At 39.9% G+C, this 19,699-nt stretch overlaps 1 protein-coding gene across 1 annotated transcript; it reads left to right on the top strand.

Annotated features, from left to right (window-relative positions):
• Positions 1–753: 753 nt before the first annotated feature.
• KCNMB3 (potassium calcium-activated channel subfamily M regulatory beta subunit 3) lies at positions 754–19,390 on the top strand (the record flags this gene model as incomplete). Its single annotated transcript, XM_079921402.1, is given in 11 exon segments — positions 754–815; positions 14,446–14,545; positions 14,549–14,637; positions 17,928–17,934; positions 17,936–17,990; positions 17,993–18,126; positions 18,965–19,043; positions 19,046–19,111; positions 19,114–19,157; positions 19,161–19,263; positions 19,266–19,390. Coding segments are annotated over 11 exon segments (864 nt in total).
• Between the last annotated feature and the right edge of the window lie 309 nt (positions 19,391–19,699).

The raw sequence follows: 19,699 nt of genomic DNA, 5'->3' as shown, positions 1-19,699 counted from the left end.
ATTTATGTTCATGATTTCGTGGTATCGAAAGATCCCGCAAATGTCTTTTAGTTATCAAAGAAAGATAAAGTATCATTTGATACAGTTTTTTTAAACTTTGTTATAGTTTTAATGGTGAGTTATTTTATGACCCTTTGAGTCTTGAAAATTTGGGAAATCACATATGGTATAGAAATGAATTCTCTTAATCAGAACATACAATTAACCAGAAAAAATCCATCCTCTGAGCTTGCACTCTAACAGAAAATTTATGAAAAAGGAAACGTGGCCAGGGCAAAACATTTCCTCTTTTTATAAACCTTGAACTGCGTATGTCCTTCGCAAATTATACAGGGTCCCTTGGGCCTCAGAACTTTCCACAAGCGTTTAGGTCTCTATGGCGATGCACCGGCTGCTGAAGCAGAACCCAGGTGATAAGGCAGCGGCAGGCATCGGGCGACCACGGGGAGAAGGTCTGGCTGCAGAAAACCACTTAGGGCCTTGAGCCTTTTGGACGGACCGCCCTGCCTTGCCAGGAATCTGCAGAACCCCCAGACAGGCCAGCCCTAACCCCCCACCTCCCCAGGAGAGCAGGCGCCGCACACCACCAGCTGGCAGCTCTGGAGGCGCAGGTGCTTCCGATGGCTGCCTGCGCCGGGGACTGGTGGCTCCCTGGGACCCCACTTCTGTTGATGTTTAAACTTCACCCTTCTGGTGCCCTCAGAGGCTAGGGCTCAGGTGGAAGGAGTCCATTTTGCCCAGCCCCCTGGTCTCATGCAGCTGTTCAGCATCCCCATGCAAATTAAACTCCAGGGTGGCTGGAGACGCCAGGGGAGGTAAGTTACCACCAGAATCTCTCAGCTTTCATGGGCATCTCGCTGAACAAGTGGCTAGAAGAAGAGCGGCCATAAGGAGTTTGGAGGTTGAGTTTGGTCTTCATCCTCTGAGGGTGTCCACTTGTCATGCCTCCCAGGGGACCTTGGAGGCTTCCCCAGCAGCACTGCTATCCAGGGGTTGCATCCTTTCTTGTTGGCTTCCTCATCTAGGCTGCAAGTTTTTGGAGGCTAGGTATCTTTTTAAACTCCTCTCTGGCTCCCCAGCAGTAGAACATGGCCCAGCACATAGTTGGTGCTCAACAAATGTCTGTTGGTTAAATGAAATTACTGCCAGCCTTTGTCACATTGGTGAAATCTGCTTGGGTCTTGGAGTCACAGCCTAGGTTCAAATCCAGCTCCATCACTTAAATAGCTGTATGACTGTGGGCAAGTCACTTAGCCTCTCTCTGCCCCATCCTCTTGTCTGCTGATGGAGATAGTAATGGTCTCTGCATGCCTTAGCATACTCTCTATGTACTACTTTCCATACTATTCCATTTCACATTTTAGCTGTGGTTATTAACCACCAGCCTCTACTATTTAAGGGGGAAGTGAGACAGGTTATCTTGAGGAGCAGGGGAATGCAAAGCAGAGGGGCTGTACTTCTGCCTGCCCCCAGGCGTGGGGCAGTGGGGCATTGAGAAGTGGGCACCAACATGGAGAGAAGAGCAATGCCTGAGGGTGTTTGAGGAATGAGATATTAAAACTTGCCAGCTTACTCCTGGGAGGGTACATTTCACAGCTAAGTTCACTCTATCTGGAAACCTGGATGGTTTGTTAGTGGCTCAAGTGAAGCTGGGAGCTGAGAAAGTGGAAACAGTAAAGATCGTAATGGTCATCACATTGCCCACTCCCATTGTTCTTTAACTACACTCATGAGTCTTTATGTATTTGGGAGAAAGAATGCAGGAGAGTGAGAGGTAGGGGTTTGGACGGAGGTTGGGGCTGGAGGAAGAAGGAACAAACCGCAGAAAGAGATAGAGGCAAAAACATTTCTCTCCTACAAGTGAACTAATGCTTTTGTGAGAAGACAATCAAAGTGAGTCATTGTATGGCAGAAGATCAAATGACAAACATGCAAGGGAACAATTTTTAATGCCCCATTCATAACATAATTAACTAGCTAGCAGAGCAGTTGTGTTCTCCCCAAAGCAATACAGCATCCCATTTTCACTTCTGAAATGCACAGTTGGATCACCCATCTTGCCTCTTGCTGAACTACATGAACCATGTTGACTTTTCTCAACCTCCTTTGCTGTTTCAAAAGAATTTGTTAAATAATTTTGTAATTAAAAAATAGAAGGGTAAAAATAATTACCCAAATCTCTGCAACACAAATTACAGGGAAATATTTATTTAACATACCCAGCGCTTAGAAATTACATACACATGTGAAATGAATGTCAGCTGAATTATCAAGCTTTCATCAACCGCAAAATCCTTCTAAGGAACACTCTGCCCAAGTTACAGTGTTGGAGGAAGAGGCTGCGGGCTTCCACAGGGATGACAGATGAACATGTTCAAGCTCTTTGAAACTGAGTTTGCCTCACGCTAAGCCAGAAGGCACCTGTAGCAACTGCGGTAGTCAGGGCTGGTGGGAAAGTCAGTTCTGTCTGCAGGGGAGCAACAGGAAGGGGTGGGTAATGCCTTGACTATAATAAAATGCCTCCAGGTAACACATTGGTTAGAAGTGAAGATTATTGCTGGCAAAGAGGAAGGAAAATGCTATTCACTCATCTCACTGGCTGGAGAATAAAATTAGATCACTCTTAAGCACTTTCAGGTCCTTTGATGAAAGGTGCTTGTAAATACCACAAACTTAATTACAGGACTGTTTATGAACTCAGAAAACTGGAAACAACCTAATATTCAACTGTAAGGAAATGGTTAAGGAAATTATGGTATATCCAATTCATAGAATATTATGTAGCCAACAGAAGGGTTACAAAGAATTGCTACCAACTTGGGAAAGTGGTTATTATGTTAACTGAAAAATACAAGCTTAAAAAAAATATATATCCAGTGTGATCTCATTCTATTTAAAACAATATAGACGAGGGGAATAACCCAGTAAGTGAATAATAATTCTCTCTGAGAGGTAGAACTGTAGGTGATTTTTATTCTCTTCTCTAGACTTACCCATATTTTCAAAGTTTCATAAAATGAGCATACAAAATAAGTTCATTACTGTTACAAATCCTTTGACATTTATTGATGCTTTCTTTATGGCTTAGTTTGTGGTTAGGTCTCAAATATTTCATGTATGTTTGAGAAGAATATGTGTTCTGTAGGGGACAATATTCTACCTTTATCATTTAGAAAAACCTTGTTAATTGCTTTGCTCAATTCTATTTCCTTACTGATTTGTCTGGTTGAGCTATCAATTACTGGGGGAGTATGTAAAAATATGTCAGTCTGATAGCGGATTTTGTCTATTTCTTCCTATCGTTCTGTCAGTGAGGCAATGCTATCAGGTACATATAAATTAGTATCATTATATCTTCCAGGTGAATTGAACCTTAAATCAATGTCATTACCTTCTTTACTTCTAATAATGCTTTTTAACCTTAACGTTCATATCACCTTTTCATAGACTTTGCCTAACAAATTTCAACCTTTCTGTATATCTGTGTGTTTTATTTATTTTTTTAACATCTTTATTGGACTATAATTGCTTTACATTGTTGTGTTAGTTGTTGCTGTATAACAAACAGAATCAGCTATACATATACATATATCCCCATATCTCCTCCCTCTTTAATCTCCCTCTCACTCTCCGTATCCCACCCCTCTAGGTGGTCACAAAGCACCCAGCTGATCTCCCTGTGCTATGCGGCTGCTTCCCACTAGCTATCTATTTTACATTTGGTAGTTATATATGTCAGTGCTACTCTCTCACTTCATCTCAGCTTACCCTTCCCCCTCCCCGTGTCCTCAAGTCCATTCTCTATGTCTGCGTCTTTATTCCTGTCCTGCCCTTAGGTTCTTCAGAACCATTTTTTTTCCCAGATTCCATATATATATATGTTAGCATATGGTATTTGTTTTTCTCTTTCTGACTTCACTCTGTATGACAAACTCTAGGTCCATCCACCTCACTATAAATAACTCAGTTTCGCTTCTTTTTATGGCTGAGTAATATTCCACTGTATATATGTGCCACATCTTCTTTATCCATTCATCTGTCGATGGACACTTAGGTTGCTTCCATGTCCTGGCTATTGGAAATAGTGCTGCAATGAACATTGTGGTACATGACTCTTTTTGAATTATGGTTTTCTCAGGGTATATGCCCAGTAGTGGGATTGCTGAGTCATATGGTAGTTCTATTCTTAGTTTTTTAAGGAACCTCCATACTGTTCTCCATAGTGGCTGCACCAATTCACATTCCCACCAACAGTGTAGGAGGCTTCGCTTTTCTCCACACCCTCTCCAGGATTTATTTTTTGTAGACTTTTTGATGATGGCCATTCTGACCAGTGTGAGGTGATACCTCATTGTAGTTTTGATTTGCATTTCTCTAATAATTAGTGATGTTGAGCATGCTTTCATGTGTTAGTTGGCAATCTGTATATCTTCTTTGGAGAAATGTTTGTTTAGGTATTCTGCCCATTTTTGGATTGGGTTGTTGTTTTTTTTTTTGATATTGAGCTGCATGAGCTGCTTGTATATTTTGGAGATCAATCCTTTGTCAGTTGCTTCATTTGCAGATATTTTCTCCCATTCTGAGGGTTGTTTTTTCATCTTGTGTATGATTTCCTTAGCTGTGCAAAAGCTTTGAAGTTTCATTAGGTCCCATTTGTTTATTTTTGTTTTTATTTCCCTTTCTCTAGGAGGTGGGTCAAAAAGGATCTTGTTGTGATTTATGTCATATTCTGCCTATGTTTTCCGCTAATAGTTTGATAGTGTCTGGCCTTACATTTAGGTCTTTAATCCATTTTGAGTTTATTTTTGTGTAAGGTGTTAAGGAGTTTTCTGATTTCATTCTTTTACATGTAGCTGTCCAGTTTTCCCAGCACCACTTATTGAAGAGGCTGTCTTTTCTCCATTGTATATTTTTGCCTCCTTTATCAAAGATAAGGTGACCATATGTGCATGGGTTTATCTCTGAGATTTCTATCCTGTTCCATTGATCTATATTTCTGTTTTTGTGCCAGTACCATACTGTCTTGATTACTGTAGCTTTGAATTATAGTCTGAAGTCCGGGAGCCTGATTCTTCCAGCTCCGTTTCTCTTTTTCAAGATTTCTTTGGCTATTTGGGGGTCTTTTGTGTCTCACATACAAATTGTGAAATTTTCTGTTCTAGTTCTCTGAAAAATGCCATTGGTAGTTGATAGGGATTGCATTGAATCTGTAGATTGCTTTGGGTAGTATAGTCCTTATCATAAAGTTGATTCTTCCAATCCAAGAGTATGGTATATCTCTTCATCTGTTTGTGTCATCTTTCATTTATTTCAACAGTGTCTTACAATTTTCTGCATATAGATCTTTTGTCTCCTTAGGTCGGTTTATTCCTAGGTATTTTATTATTTTTGTTGCAGTGGTAAATGAGAGTGTTTCCTTAATTTCTCTTTCAGATTTTTCATCATTAGTGTATAGGAATGCAAGACATTTCTATGCATTAATTTTTTATCCTGCTACTTTACTAAATTCATTGATTAGTCCTAGTAGTTTTCTGGTGGCATCTTTAGGATTCTCTATGTATAGTATCATGTCATCTGCAAACAGTGACAGTTTTACTTCTTCTTTTCCAATTTGGATTCCTTTTATTTCTTTTTCTTCTCTGATTGCTGTGGCTAGAACTTCCAAAACTGTGTTGAATAAGAGTGGTGAGAGTGAGCAACCTTGTCTTGTTCCTGATCTTAGTAGAAATGGTTTCAGTTTTTCACCAGTGAGAATGATGTTGGCTGTGGGTTTGTCATATACGGCCTTTATTATGTTGAGGTAAGTTCCCTCTGTGCCTACTTTCTGGAGGGTTTTTATCACAAATGGTTGTTAAATTTTATTGGAAGCTTTTTCTGCATCTATTGAGATGATCATATGGCTTTTCTCCTTCAGATTGTTAATATGGTTTATCACATTAATTGATTTGCATATATTGAAGAATCCTTGCATTCCTGGGATAAACCCCACTTGATCATGGTGTATGATCCTTTTAATGTGTTGTTGGATTCTGTTTGCTAGTGATTTTTTGAGGATTTTTGCATCTGTGTTCATCAGTGATATGGGCCTGTAGTTTTCTTTCTTTGTGACATCTTTGTCTGGTTTTGGTATCAGGGTGTTGGTGGCCTCGTAGAATGAGTTTGGGAGTGTTCCTCCCTCTGCTATATTTTGGAAGAGTTTGAGAAGGATAGGTGTTAGCTCTTCTCTAAATGATTGATAGTATTCCCCTGTAAAGCCATCTGGTCCTGGGCTTTTGTTTGTTGGAAGATTTTTTTTTTAATTAATTAATTTATTTAATTTTTGGCTGCATTGGGTCTTCGTTTCTGTGTGAGGGCTTTCTCTGGTTGCGGCCAGTGGGGGCCACTCTTCATCGCGGTGCGCGGGCCTCTCACTGTCGCGGCCTCTTTTGTTGCGGAGCACAGGCTCCAGACGCGCAGGCTCAGTAGCTGTGGCTCACGGGCTTAGTTGCTCCGCGGCACGTGGGATCTTCCCAGACCAGGGCTCGAACCCGTGTGCCCTGAATTAGCAGGCAGATTCTCAACCACTGTGCCATCAGGGAAGCCCCTGTTGGAAGATTTTTTAATCACAGTTTCAATTTCAGTGCTTGTGATTGGTCTGTTTTTATTTTCTATTTCTTCCTGGTTCAGTCTCAGAAGATTGTGGTTTTCTAAGAATCTGTCCATTTCTTCCAAGTTGTCCATTTTATTGGCATATAATTGCTTGTAGTAATCTCTTATGATTCTTTGCATTTCTGCAGTGTCAGTTGTTACTTCTCCTTTTTCATTTCTAATTCTGTTGATTTGATTCTTCCCCCCTTTTTTCTTAATGAGTCTGGCTAATGGTTTATCAATTTTGTTTATCTTCTCAAAGACCCAGCTTTTAGTTTTATTGATCTTTGCTATTGTTTCCTTTATTTATTTTTCATTTATTTCTGATCTGATCTTTATGATTTCTTTCCTTCTGCTAACTTTGGGGTTTTTTTTTGTTCTTCTGCAGTAGTTATTTACACTATTTTATTCTCCAGGTCACTTCTCCGTTCTTCTGCATCAGTTATTCTGCTATTGATTCCTTCTAGAGAATTTTTAATGTCATTTATTGTGTTGTTCATCATTGTTTGTTTGCTCTTTAGTTCTTCTAGGCCCTTGTTAAACATTTCTTGTATTTTCTCCATTTTATTTCCAAGTTTTTGGATCATCTTTACTATCATTACTCTGAATTCTTCTGCCTATTTCCTCTTCATTTGTTTGGTCTGGTGGGTTTTTACCTTGCTCCTTCATCTGCTATATTTTTCTGTCTTCTCATTTTTTTTTAACTTACTGTGTTTGGGGTCTCCTTTTCGCAGGCTGCAGGTTAGTAGTTCCCTTTGTTTTTGGTGTCTGCCCGCAGTGGCTACGGTTGGTTTAGTGGGTTGTGTAGGCTTTCTGGTGGAGGGGACTGGTGCATGTGTTCTGGTGGATAAGGCTGGATATTGTCTTTCTGGTGGGCAGGACCATGTCTGGTGGTGTGTTTATTATGATTTTAGGCAGGCTCTCTGCTAATGGGTGGAGTTGTGTTCCTGTCTTGCTAGTTGTTTGGCATGCGGTGTCCAGCACTGGAGCCTGCTGGTCATTGAGTGGAGCTGGGTCTTAGCATTGAGACAGAGATCTCTGGGAGAGCTTTCACTGTTTGATATTACATGGGGCCAGGAGGTCTCTGGTGTTCCAGTGTCCTGAACTCGACTCTCGCACCTCAGAGGCTCAGGCCTGATACTTGGCAAGAGCACCAAAACCCTGTCAGCCACACGTCCAGGTACGTGGGGAGTTTCTTGCCTTTTGGGAAGTCTGAAGTCTTCTGCCAGCATTCAGTAGGTGTTCTGTAGGCGTTGTTCCACATGTAGATGTATTTTTGATGTATTTATGGAGAGGAAGGTGATCTCCACGTCTTACTCCTCCACCATCTTGAAGATCCTCCCCATCTGTGTGTTTTAGATGTAAAAACATATATTTAAATCCAGTCAGACAGTCTTTATCTTTTAACTGGATCATTTGATCCATTTAGATTTATTGTAATTACAGGTGTACTTAGATTTATTTTATCATGTTTTTGTGCTTTCTATCTGTCCTGTCTTTTCCATGAGTTTTTCTTTTTCCCCTTCTCCCTTGCTTTCTTTTGGATTGATTTTTTCCCCCTTTCATTCTTTCTCTCTCTACTGGTTTGGAAGTTATATCACCTATTTGTACTCTTTTAGTGGATACTCCAACAATTTTAGCATGCAGACTTGAACTTATCAAAGTGAAATCAATATCTTTATCATCTCCTCAAAAAATATTAGTAATTTAGAACACAGTAACACTGTCACCTCCTATACGGTACGTGCTCTTATAATGTATTTGTCTTTTCTTTTAATCCCACAAGATGACATCATCACCATCACCATTTTAATTAAAAAAATTTAAATATTTAACTATTGAAGTTTTATTATTATTGTTATTTTGTAAGGTTTGTATCTTTACTTACCTATTTACTCCTGTAATTGCTCTTCATTTTTGACTAAATCTCAGCTCTTCTACCTGGATTGCTTTCCCTCTGCCTGCAGTAAATATTTGACCTTTTTCTTTAGTGAAGGTCTGTTGATGGCAAACTCAGCCTTGTGTGTGTCTGAAATGCCTTTATTTCATACTTATTCTTGAGAGACTTTTGCAGAGTATAGAGTTCTGTTTTCTCTCAGCATATTGACAATATTCCTGTCTTCTGGCTTCTTTTCTTGTTATAGAGAAGTAAGGTTTCAGCCTAATTGTCATTCCTTTGAAGTTAATCTGTCTTTTTCTCTGGCTGCTTTTAAGAATTTCTCTTGTCTTGGTGTCTGTGCAATATCTCTGTGATGTATATAGGTGTGGGTTTCATTTTATTTTATCCCACTTGGCTTCTGGAATCTGTGGACTGGGTCTTCAGCAATTCTGTAATTTTATTGTTTTTTTAAAAATATTGCTTGGCTTTCTCCTCTTCTTTTTCTGGAATTCTGAACAGACTTTATGTTAGAACCTTTCTATCTATCTTCCACACTTCTTAACCTTTCTTCAATATTTTCCATTAAAGAAATCTCTGTATTATACTTTAGCTAAAGTATATTTAGCAATATACTTTATTTATTTTGCAGGTCCATCTATTTACTAATTATCTTTTCAGATGTATCTAATCCAACTGTTAAATCCATCCATTGATTTTTTTATTGAAGTATAATTGATTTACAATGTTTTAGGTATACAGCAAAGTGATTCACATATATATATATAATATATATTATATGTATATATTCTTTTTCAAATTCTTTTCCATTATAAGTTATTACAAGATATTGAATATAGTTCCCTGTGCTCTACAGTAGGTCCTTGTCGTCCACTGAGCTTTTTATGTCAATTATTTCATTTTTCATATCTAGAAATTCTATTTGGTTCTTTTTAATATTGGCTTGGTCATGTTTTAGAGTCTTTTGCTCTTTCTGATATCCAATCCCTCCTTTATTTCTTCAAGCATATTGTAGATATATTTTTATATGTTGTCCAATATCTGAAGTATTTTTTTGGATCTGATTCTGTTGCTTTTTCTCACTCCAAGGTCCTTATTGTGTGCTTTATGACTTTAGAATGAGAGTACATACTCCTTGAAACTTTATAGGATTCCTTCCAGACCTAGGTTGAAGGTGATCTCCTCCAGAGAATTTATATCTTTGCTTCTGCCAGCTGCCAGAAGGCACTAACTACTTGAGATAAGATTAAGTGAAATTCTTAGCTTGAGGGTTTTAGATTTCCCAGGTAGTGTGAATTCTGGCTATAAACTCTCTTAAGGAACACCTTAAGGTTATGAAATCTCAGGGGAGATTATAGTTTTCCTCCTGTACTCAGTGTCAGGTTAGAGTAAGGTATTTTCCTTGCAGTCTCCTAGGGAGTTGTGTGTGGGAGGTGGCTACTTCCAATTCAGCCTTACACTGAGTACAAGGTCTTACGGGTCCCAGCTCTCGTGGAGAGCATTACCTCCCACACCTTGGATAGGCCCTGGGCATTGTCTCCTGTCCCTGTGTCTCCCGCCACCCCCAAACTGTGAGACTGAAGCTCAAGGTCACCAAGTTCTTCAAATGTCCTCAAGGTTAAAATTTACTCCAGTCTGCTTTCCCTTCTGGGTTCCTACTTTCACATAGTTTTTGTCCTTTGAGTATTTCAAACTCTTTTTTTAAGTTTTGACCAGAATTTTTATGTTTACAGTTAAAGTGGGTATCTAGTCCATTTTGCTGGAGAAATAGAAGACTATTATTATTACAATAATAAAAATATAGCTGTGTGGGCTTCCCTGGTGGTGCAGTGGTTAAGAATCCGCCTGCCAATGCAGGGGACATGCGTTCGATCCCTGGTCTGGGAAGATCCCACATGCTGCGGAGCAGCTAAGCCCGTGCGCCACAACTACTGAGCCTGCGCTCTAGAGCCCGCCAGCCACAACTACTGAGCCTGCGCACTACAACTACTGAAGTCTGTGCGCCTAGAGCCTGTGCTCTGCAGCAATGAGAAGCCTGCACACCGCAACGAAGAGTAGCCCCCCCTCCCTGCAATTAGAGAAAGCCCACACGCAGCAACGAAGACCCAACACAGCCAAAAATAAAATAAAAATAAATTTTAAAAATATATAGCTGTGTATTCATTTTTAGCAATTCTTTTGTATTATCTTTCCCTCCAAACATGAAATAACTTCTTCACAAGAGGTCTCTGAGGTTGTCAACTTTTCATGAAGCCTTGAAACAAACTGGACAGAAATATTAGAAAGATAAAACATAGTCTATTATACTACCAGGTCTGTCTTATTCCTAAATGAGATCAGAATTAAGTTATGTCAGTTATAACTGGGTATGTTAAATCATACAGTTATAACTGGGTATGTTAAATCAATATGTCAGAAATGGCAAAGAGGCCTCATAATAACCCTCTTTGTGGATTTGATGGATATCTGATGATAAACCTCTGGATACTTTACAGTGCAAAACAACTAAAAGCCCAGTTTCAGAACACGAGGGAAATGCTGGGTGTTGGGTATTGGGAACCTACAAAATATCCAAACCTTCCTTTAGGGCTAAAACTCTTAATCAAGCTATCATATTTGTTGAGAAACTATAAAATATACTGGCTTAACTTTCGTTACATTTTTTTTTTTTTTGCCTTCCCATTCTCTGAGGGTGGGATGATAGAAGGTAAAATATCAAAGGAGACTAAAAATCCCCAAACCAGGTCCTTGATTCCCAGAGTAGTATAACGACACTGTTACCATCTCCTGAGAGCAGTGCTTCCCAGACCAGGCTCCTGGAATACCCTGGATTGCCCGACATTCCCTTCGCTCTCTTTGGACTCGAAGATACTGCTAGGGAGAAAGGGAATTGGGGAGAGAAAGGGGGAAGGATGGAAGATAAACTATAAAATATGCTTTTGGAGGAAGACGATTCCCTTGACAGGGTTTTTGCTCACCTTCAGAATTTGGTAAGCTTTTTACACAGCTTGATGGACCCTGAATTTTTACCCTGCATTTGTTTGGCTTAAGATTTCGTTAAGCTTCTTAAAATAGAAGTACCTCCAGGACACAAATGTCTGCTGAACAGGGAATAGCAAATCAGTGACAGTGACCACAGGAAGTTGTGGGACTGTTGCAGTTGGAGAAGACACCCCTGTCCACAGGGGCAGCCTCTACTCGACTTGGCCAGCTGTTCATAGGCAGGAATGTGGACCTTGTGATGTTTTTCAAAAGTAGAAATCAGGGCTTCCCTGGTGGCGCAGTGGTTAAGAATCCACCTGCCAATGCAGGGGACACGGGTTCAAGCCCTGGTCTGGGAAGATCCCACATGCTGCAGAGCAACTAAGCCTGTGTGCCACAACTACGGAGCCTGCGCTCTAGAGCCCGTGAGCCACAACTACTGAGCCCGCGTGCTTAGAGCCCGTGCTCTGCATCAAGAGAAGCCACCGCAATGAGAAGCCCGCTCACCGCAACGAACAGTAGCCCCCACTCGCCGCAACTAGACTGCGTGCAGCAATGAAGATCCAATGCCGCCAAAAATAAATAAATTATTTTTAAAAAAGTAGAAATCAGCATCTTTGTGAGAAATTTCATGATTTTTAAAGTGTTAGCAACGAATCCCACATTAAAAAAAAAAAAAAAACCACACACACAGAAAAAGCCAAACAGAACACATCTGTGGGCTGGATACTGTCCATGGGTCACCAGTTGGCAACCTTTGTTTTGGACTTTGATCCCTGGATGCCCCCTTGTGAAAGAATTTATCACCTCCTTTGCTAGAGCAGAACAGAGAGAGGGAGAGAAGAGGCGTAGGGCCACTTGTGTGGAGCTGTATGAGGACAGAGGAGAGGTGGGCGAGGGAGACGCCTGCAGCGAGGCCCTCACTGTTCTGAACGGACTGGGCCCTGGGCCAGAAAGCCATGTGGTGGATGTGCTGCCTTCTCAACAGCTGGATATGAAAGAACAAGTCAGATCCTACTTCAGGATGCTATTAATTCCAAATGTGAGCTTGCGGAGTCATTCTTTCCATATGGAATTCATAAAAGAATGTAAAAAACATTTTCAGGGGAAATATGCAATTTCCCTGGAAGATAAGTAAGTTTATAACACTATTTACATAAAATGAATGAAAGCTACTTATAGGTAATTCTTTCCTAGTCATTGATTAAACAGATCTCTAAAGACTTAACCCAGGCAACATTCCTTAGTTTTGTTACATGAAAAAAAATTTTTATAACACATCATTTTAGCTTGTTTAGATGGACTTTTAACCATGCTCTGAATATAAGATCTCATTGTGTTGCATCAAGCCTGCTTACAACCCTCAGGTGGGCGGCAAATGGTATAATCCCTCCATCCCCCATGGGTTGGTAAATGTTCCCACTTTTTTTTTTTTTTTTTTGTGGTACCCGGGCCTCTCACTGTTGTGGCCTCTCCCGTTGCGGAGCACAGGCTCTGGATGAGCAGGCTCAGCGGCCATGGCTCACGGGCCCAGCCACTCCGCGGCATGTGGGATCTTCCCGGACCGGGGCACGAACCCGTGTCCCCTGCATCGGCAGGCGGACTCTAAACCACTGCGCCACCAGGGAAGCCCCCCCACTTTTTTTTTTTTTTTTAACATTTGTCAGAAAACGCTTTATGACTGAAATATGACAAATGGCACATATTTAAAGTGTGCCATTTGGTAAGTTTTGACATGTGTGTGTACCAGTGAAACCATCACACAATCAAGATAAAAAACATATCCATCACCTACTACCATGAAAGTTTCCTTGTGTCCTTCTGCATCTTCCTCCAACCCCCAGGTAACCGCTAATCTGCTTTCTGTCACTAAAGATAAGTTTGCATTTTCTAGAATTTTGTAGGAATGGAATCATACAGCGTGGCCTCTTTTGTTTGGCTTTTTTCACTCAGCGTAATTATTTTGAGGTTCATCATGAGTACTGTGTTTATCAGTTCTCTTGCTGAGTATTATTCCATTGTGTGAATGTAAGAGTTTATACTTGTTGATAAAAATTTGGGTTGTTTTCAGTTTTGGGCTCCTTACAAATGGGGTACCATGAACGTCGGTGTACAAGTCTTTGTATGATCATACGCTTTCAGTTTGCTTGGTAAATAAATACGTAGGAATGGAACACCTGGGTCATATGGTCCCATATATGTTTAACTTTTTTAGGAAATACCAACTGTTTTCCAAGGTGGTTATACTGTTTCATATGCCCATCAGTAGTGTAGGAGAGTTCCAGTTCCTTCACATCATCTCTAACACTTGGTATTGTCTGTCTTTTTGGTTAAACCCATTCTAGTGGGGGTGAGATGGTATCTCCGTGTGGTTTTAATGTACAAGTTACTAATGAGCATCTTTTTATGTGCTTATTTGCTCTTTATATAACTTCTTTGAAGTGGCTGTTGAAATCATTAACTGGATTGTGTGGCATTACTGAGTTTGAGAGTTCTTTTTGTGTTCTGGATTCAAGTCCTTTATCAGATAAATGATTTCCCAGTATTTTCTTCCAGTCTGGGCTTGATTTTCATTCTTTTAACAGTGTCTTTTGAAGAGCAGAAATTTAAAATTTTGATGAAGTCCAATTTACCAGTTTGTTTTCTTTCAGATTGTGCTTGTGTGTTGTATCTAAGAAATATTTGCCTACACCAAGATCATAAAGGATTTGTTTTACGTTTTCTTCTAGAAATGTTAGAATTTAAACTTAGGCTTTTAAAAACAAATAGTTTATTTGTTTAATTTTTAAATTGAAGTATAATTGACCTACAACACTATGCTAGTTCCAGGTAGGTGTACAACATAGTGATTCAATATTTCTATATTCCACAGAATAATCACCACTGTTCCCAGTTCTTTATGAGCTTACTGAAATATCTCCTTCCCTCTTCCCACAAAGGACAGCCTTTTCTACCTTGGGGAGGAAGAGAAACATAGACTACAATGACAGAGAACCGCCAGATGTGCACAGGAAGCTGCCATCCAGTGCTGCAGAGGACTGAGCCATGCTGCTAGGGTTTGCAATGATAGGCTTCTCTGTCCTAATGTTCTTCTTGCTTGGAATAACCATCCTAAAGCCCTTCATGCTCAGGTAAGAAACAGAGAGAGGAGACCTAGAATTTCCAGTTCAAATCAGGTGCAAGCACAGTGGTAGAGGAGGGGAGGGGAGGCTGGCTTTGGTTTCTCCAGAATCCCTGTTCCTCTCTCAGTGCTGGGAGGCAACTGGGTGTGGAGGAAGAGGTGGTAAGAAAGTGGAAGATACTCCTTTGCCGCTCCCCTCCTCCAATCTCAAAATTCTTTCAACAATGGTCCACATATTAGATATTTCTGTAGGTAGTAAAGTCTTTCTTTAACATGTAGATATCCCAGGGAAGGGGATGAGCATGAGCTTTTGCATGAGCATAACAAAAGTTTTTTGAGTCTGAGTTTTTTGAGTTTGCTAATAGCTACCTGGCACATAGTAGTTGCTCAATAAATATTAGTTTTCTTCCTTTTAAGTAGTTTCCTTAGTAAATACATGTAATAAGTTACCATTTATTAAATATATATGTCAAATATATATTTTATCCTATTTAAACCTATAGCAAGTCCATGATGGAAGTATTATTTTATTACTTAACTTTCATTTTATGAATGAGAAAGCTGAGGCTCAGAAAGGCCAAGTAGAATACCCAAGGTCATATAGCCAGTAAAGAATCTGCCTATTCATTCTGATATAAGACTCTTTGCCTCCTGATACTTAACTGAAGTTTGCTGCAGTGAGGAGGATGGGAGTGTTGATTAGGGTTGTAGAGGAGCTGTTTAATTTTGGAGACAGGCTCACACGACATGGGGTACTTTGGAGGAGGGTGGCACTGGGTAGGGGGTAAGCAAGGTATACCTCCCCTTTGGCTAGCCGAAGAGCAACAGAAGGCCCAGGGGGTAGGGGAAGAGGGAGGCCTAGGAGTTCAGTGAAGAAAAAGGTCATAGAAAAGGAACTGTATGGCCTGCTTTTGTTATTCTGATATCAGATTCATCTCCCACCACTCCTGAGTTACCATTGTTAGGGCAATAATATGGAGGTTATCCTCCACTATAGCACACAGTGCCACCATTGGAAGGATTCCAGGGGAATTGTCTCTCTGATATTAGCAGCAGGAGAATCTGTTCTGCTCCTGATCAACCAGTTTGCTTTTATTCAGTGGACACCAGGAATCTTTTATCTAGTTGTGTTTCCTTCATTGCTTTGGCTGCTAGGAAGCTCAGAGCCAAATTTGTGGCCCAGCTTTTATAACTATAGGGGATCTTATGGTCTGGAGGCTACATGTTTGTACCTTACTCTTGCCTTCATTCTAGCTTTCTACCTTCCTTTTCCTGTTACTCCGTTTTCCATCTATATATCTATATCTGCATTACAACATCTACATAAGTTCAATAAATGTGTGAGTGTGTGCATGTGTGTGCAGGTCAGATTATTTTTTTTTAATGTGATATATTTGGGAGATGGTTTGAAGTTACCTTCTGTAAGCTAGTACCAAACTGTTACTCATATTTAAAACTTACTTTTCTAAGCATTTCTGGAAATAGTTTGCTGGAAGTAATTAAGGGAATGTTTTAAGAGTGGTGAGTTCTCATCTCTCTTGCCTTGTGATCTTGTGCCACCAGAGAATAGTTTTGCTTCATAAAAGATGAAGGTTTTGCTTCATAACAGTTGAGAGGCTTGGGTAGCTCATACCTATCCCCACTCCCTTATACCCTCATTTCTCAATCAAATGATGGAATTTGTCTATTTGTAGACAAATAGACACACAATACTATTGAAAGAACATGCTGAATGTTTCAGCCTTAAATACATTCCTGGTTCTACCTGAAAGCCTCTGGCCTGGCCCTTGTACATAGGAAAGAATATCCCACTCTCTATATTTGAGCTTCCTGAAATCCTCAAGGAAGGTTCAAATCAAACTCTGTTTGGCACTTGGTTAGGATTTAGAGAGTTTTAAGTTCTAACAGAGAAAGGCAGACAACTCTAAATACTTAAAGATGCCTGGTCTAAATAAGTAGAGAAATTAATTTTGTGAAAATCAGGCCAGTGCTAAACCTGTGAAGGAACCTTATTTTCCATTTTTGCATTTTCACTTGCCCAGTATTTTATTCCTCTAAGGCCATATCTAGTGATTTTTTTTTTATGCCCTGGGCCTTGAGATCATATTAAAATGCAGTGTGTCTCAGTTTGTTATGTTAGTAAAGAAAAATGATTACATACAGTCCAAGATCTTAATGAGAGTGCAGTCTGAACCTAGCTAAACAAGGCTTTTCAAACATTCTGGCTTTAGAATTTGCTAATCTAACTTCTTGTGTTTAAGGCGCAGGGAAGTAAACACAAAGACTCACCTAGATGTGAGTGTGAGGATACATGAGGAGGTGGACCTGTGCATTCAATCGGAGCCTTTCCTCTCACTCTCGTTTACTTTATCTTGGACCTGTTCTCTAATTATTTTATACACAAGTGTCCTTTCTCTTCAACACCACCGCAAAGTCTTCATGGGCAGGAATTTTGTCTGCCCCGTCTCATTGCACCTGTGACATTCTGTATATGCAGTGCATGTGTAAATTCTCAAGGAATGTTTAAAATTTAATTCAGTACAACACGTATTGAGCTTCTACTGTGTGAGAGGCATTGTGCTTTATGCTTTGAGGAACATAAAGACGAATAGGATATAGTTCTTGACCTTAAGGAAATTACTAATAGTAAAAACATGGCAAGTTTTCTAATGAGAGATTCCTCATATGATTTGCATTTGCCTCTTTGGAAGTAGAGTGGAACTGTACCTTGTTACCACAACTTTCGGAGGCTATGTTGTCTAAGAGCCTTGTGGTTGGACTTCTTCCAAAGGCACATTTTCACCAGGACAAGCCAGTGGGTGCATCTTGAGATGATGAGGCAGGAGAGAGAAGATTTCTGAGTGTGAATCTTTGTGGTTACGGTATTTAGGATAATATTGCACAAAGTGTGGTTCTCCAAATACCTGCAACTTAAATATTATTAAATATACAGATTCATGGGCCTCAACTTGGATCAACTGAACCCGAATCCCTGGGAGTGAAATCATAGAACCCACGTTTTAACAAATTCTTCATTCTAAGAAACCCACTCAGGTGATTCTGAAGTTTGAAAACCATTGATCTATAGTGAGAAATATGCAAGGAGGGTCTTAATTGAGATGGAACTTGGCACTTTGCTGCTGTTTGTCCCATTGCAAGCTTCTCCATGCTCCCAAATCATTAGATGCCTTCTGTAATCATCCTACATTGCTCTGAAATAGATGCCTTGGGTTACCACATTAGAAATATAGGACTAAATTTTCTAGGGGTGAAAATCATTTTTTTTTTTCCAAATTGAAGCACTCAAGAGAGAAGAATCTAACTGCACTATCATCCACACGCACATCTTGGACGACTGGATGGACTGTCTTTCACCTGTGGTGTGGACTGCCAATGTCAGGGCAAGTACCCGTGTCTGCAGGTGTTTGTGAAGCTCACCCATTCAGGTCAGAAAGTGCTCCTACATTATAATGAAGAGGCTGTCCAGATAAATTCCAAGGTAGTGTAAAGTTCATGTAATGAAACAGTTCTAATTACAGCAACTTTTCCATGGCAGACTGTCCCTAGCAAGGCGCAGTAGCCATCTCTAGATAAACCTGTTTTCTTCCAGTGAACATTGTGACAATGACCCAATCAGGATAAATGAAGCTAAAAGCATTCTTGGAGGAAAAATGGGGTATATAGAAAAGAGAGGTCATATTGGTGTCTGGAATTTAAAGACTGGGCCAATGAACAGAATTATTCATCATTCTTATTTTTGGCAGTCTTATTTTTGGAGGCCTCATTTCCCATCATATCGAAAACGTTAAAATGTACTTACAGTCCACCTTAAATCAAACAAGTAATTTTTCTTATCAAAGAAATTTAAAGATTATCCTTTAAAGGATACTGAACAGGTTCATATGATTTAAAGGGTACATTTTCACATAACTATAAAAGTTGAGCTGTATTAGATTAGTTGACATTTTACACTTTGTTGTGTTTACTTAAGCACTAATTTCAATCTGATGAGTTTGGTTTTCTATTTTGGATGCAGTAATCTTTAAGGTCTCAAACAGTTTTGTGGCCCTTGGGACAGTGTCGTGAGTGCTTGGTGGATATGGCGATAAACCTCAATGTCTTTATTCCCACATCCTGTTTAGTGCTCAGAAATGGCCATTTCACTATTTGCCCTCCTGGCAACCCTTCCCCATGAGCTATGTAATAGGTTTCATCACCTTCTGAGATTAAAACTCCTCATAGCTTCAGTCTGAAGCAATTTCAGAATTAAAGCTTTTGTTTAAGTGCTTGTTTTCAGAGACAGTGCCCTCACCTTTCTTCCTCCTCCATATTCCTAGTGCTTCTATACACCTAAGTGCTACTGGGATAGATATGATTTGCTCGACAGTGCTCTGAATATAAAGGAATTCTTTGATCACAAAATGGGACCCCCTTTTCATGCTTCCACACTCCAGACAGCCGATCCGAAGATGTCATTCTCATAAATAATATGACCAAATGGTTATCTTCCACTGTTTATTTTGGCCTTCATGACTGATAAATGGCGCCCTGATAGTTGGCATGGTGAGATTAACACAATACCTGTCCCTCTTATGTGAAAAATATAGCACTGCACTTAGAGACGAGGTAAGTGCGAAGTTCCTTACATGGCACAGCATCAATTTAAACTGTGGAGTGTTGGGAGGAGCAAAGGAAGGAGCAGAGAAATCTTAAGATGGTGGCCAAAGTCCGGGCCTTCAGATACCTGCAATTTCTGCACTTGAGGACCTAATTATGCCTGCTTGCAAACTAACTGCATAGAAGCAAGGTATGACATTTCATGTGGGAAAGAAAAATCTCATTAAAAAGTCTCATTAGGTATTTATTTATTCTATAAATACATATAAATTCACCATCTTTTTTTTACTCCAAATCTCTCCACATCAGCCGGGAAGCATTTTTTGTTTCCACAGGGCAAAATGAGCTCAGTCATTGTGCTTCATCTAATATCAGCTCTAGCTAGAACTTGTCATTGTGGAAATAAATGAGGAGGGTTTCTAAGCTATTGAGCACTGAACAGCCAGTCTAGTTCT

The sequence above is a fragment of the Stenella coeruleoalba genome (assembly GCF_951394435.1).
Source record: "Stenella coeruleoalba genome assembly, chromosome: 5".
Lineage (NCBI taxonomy): Eukaryota > Metazoa > Chordata > Mammalia > Artiodactyla > Delphinidae > Stenella > Stenella coeruleoalba.
The sequence above is the reverse complement of the archived record's forward strand: the minus strand, read 5'-3'. Positions and strand labels throughout refer to the sequence as shown.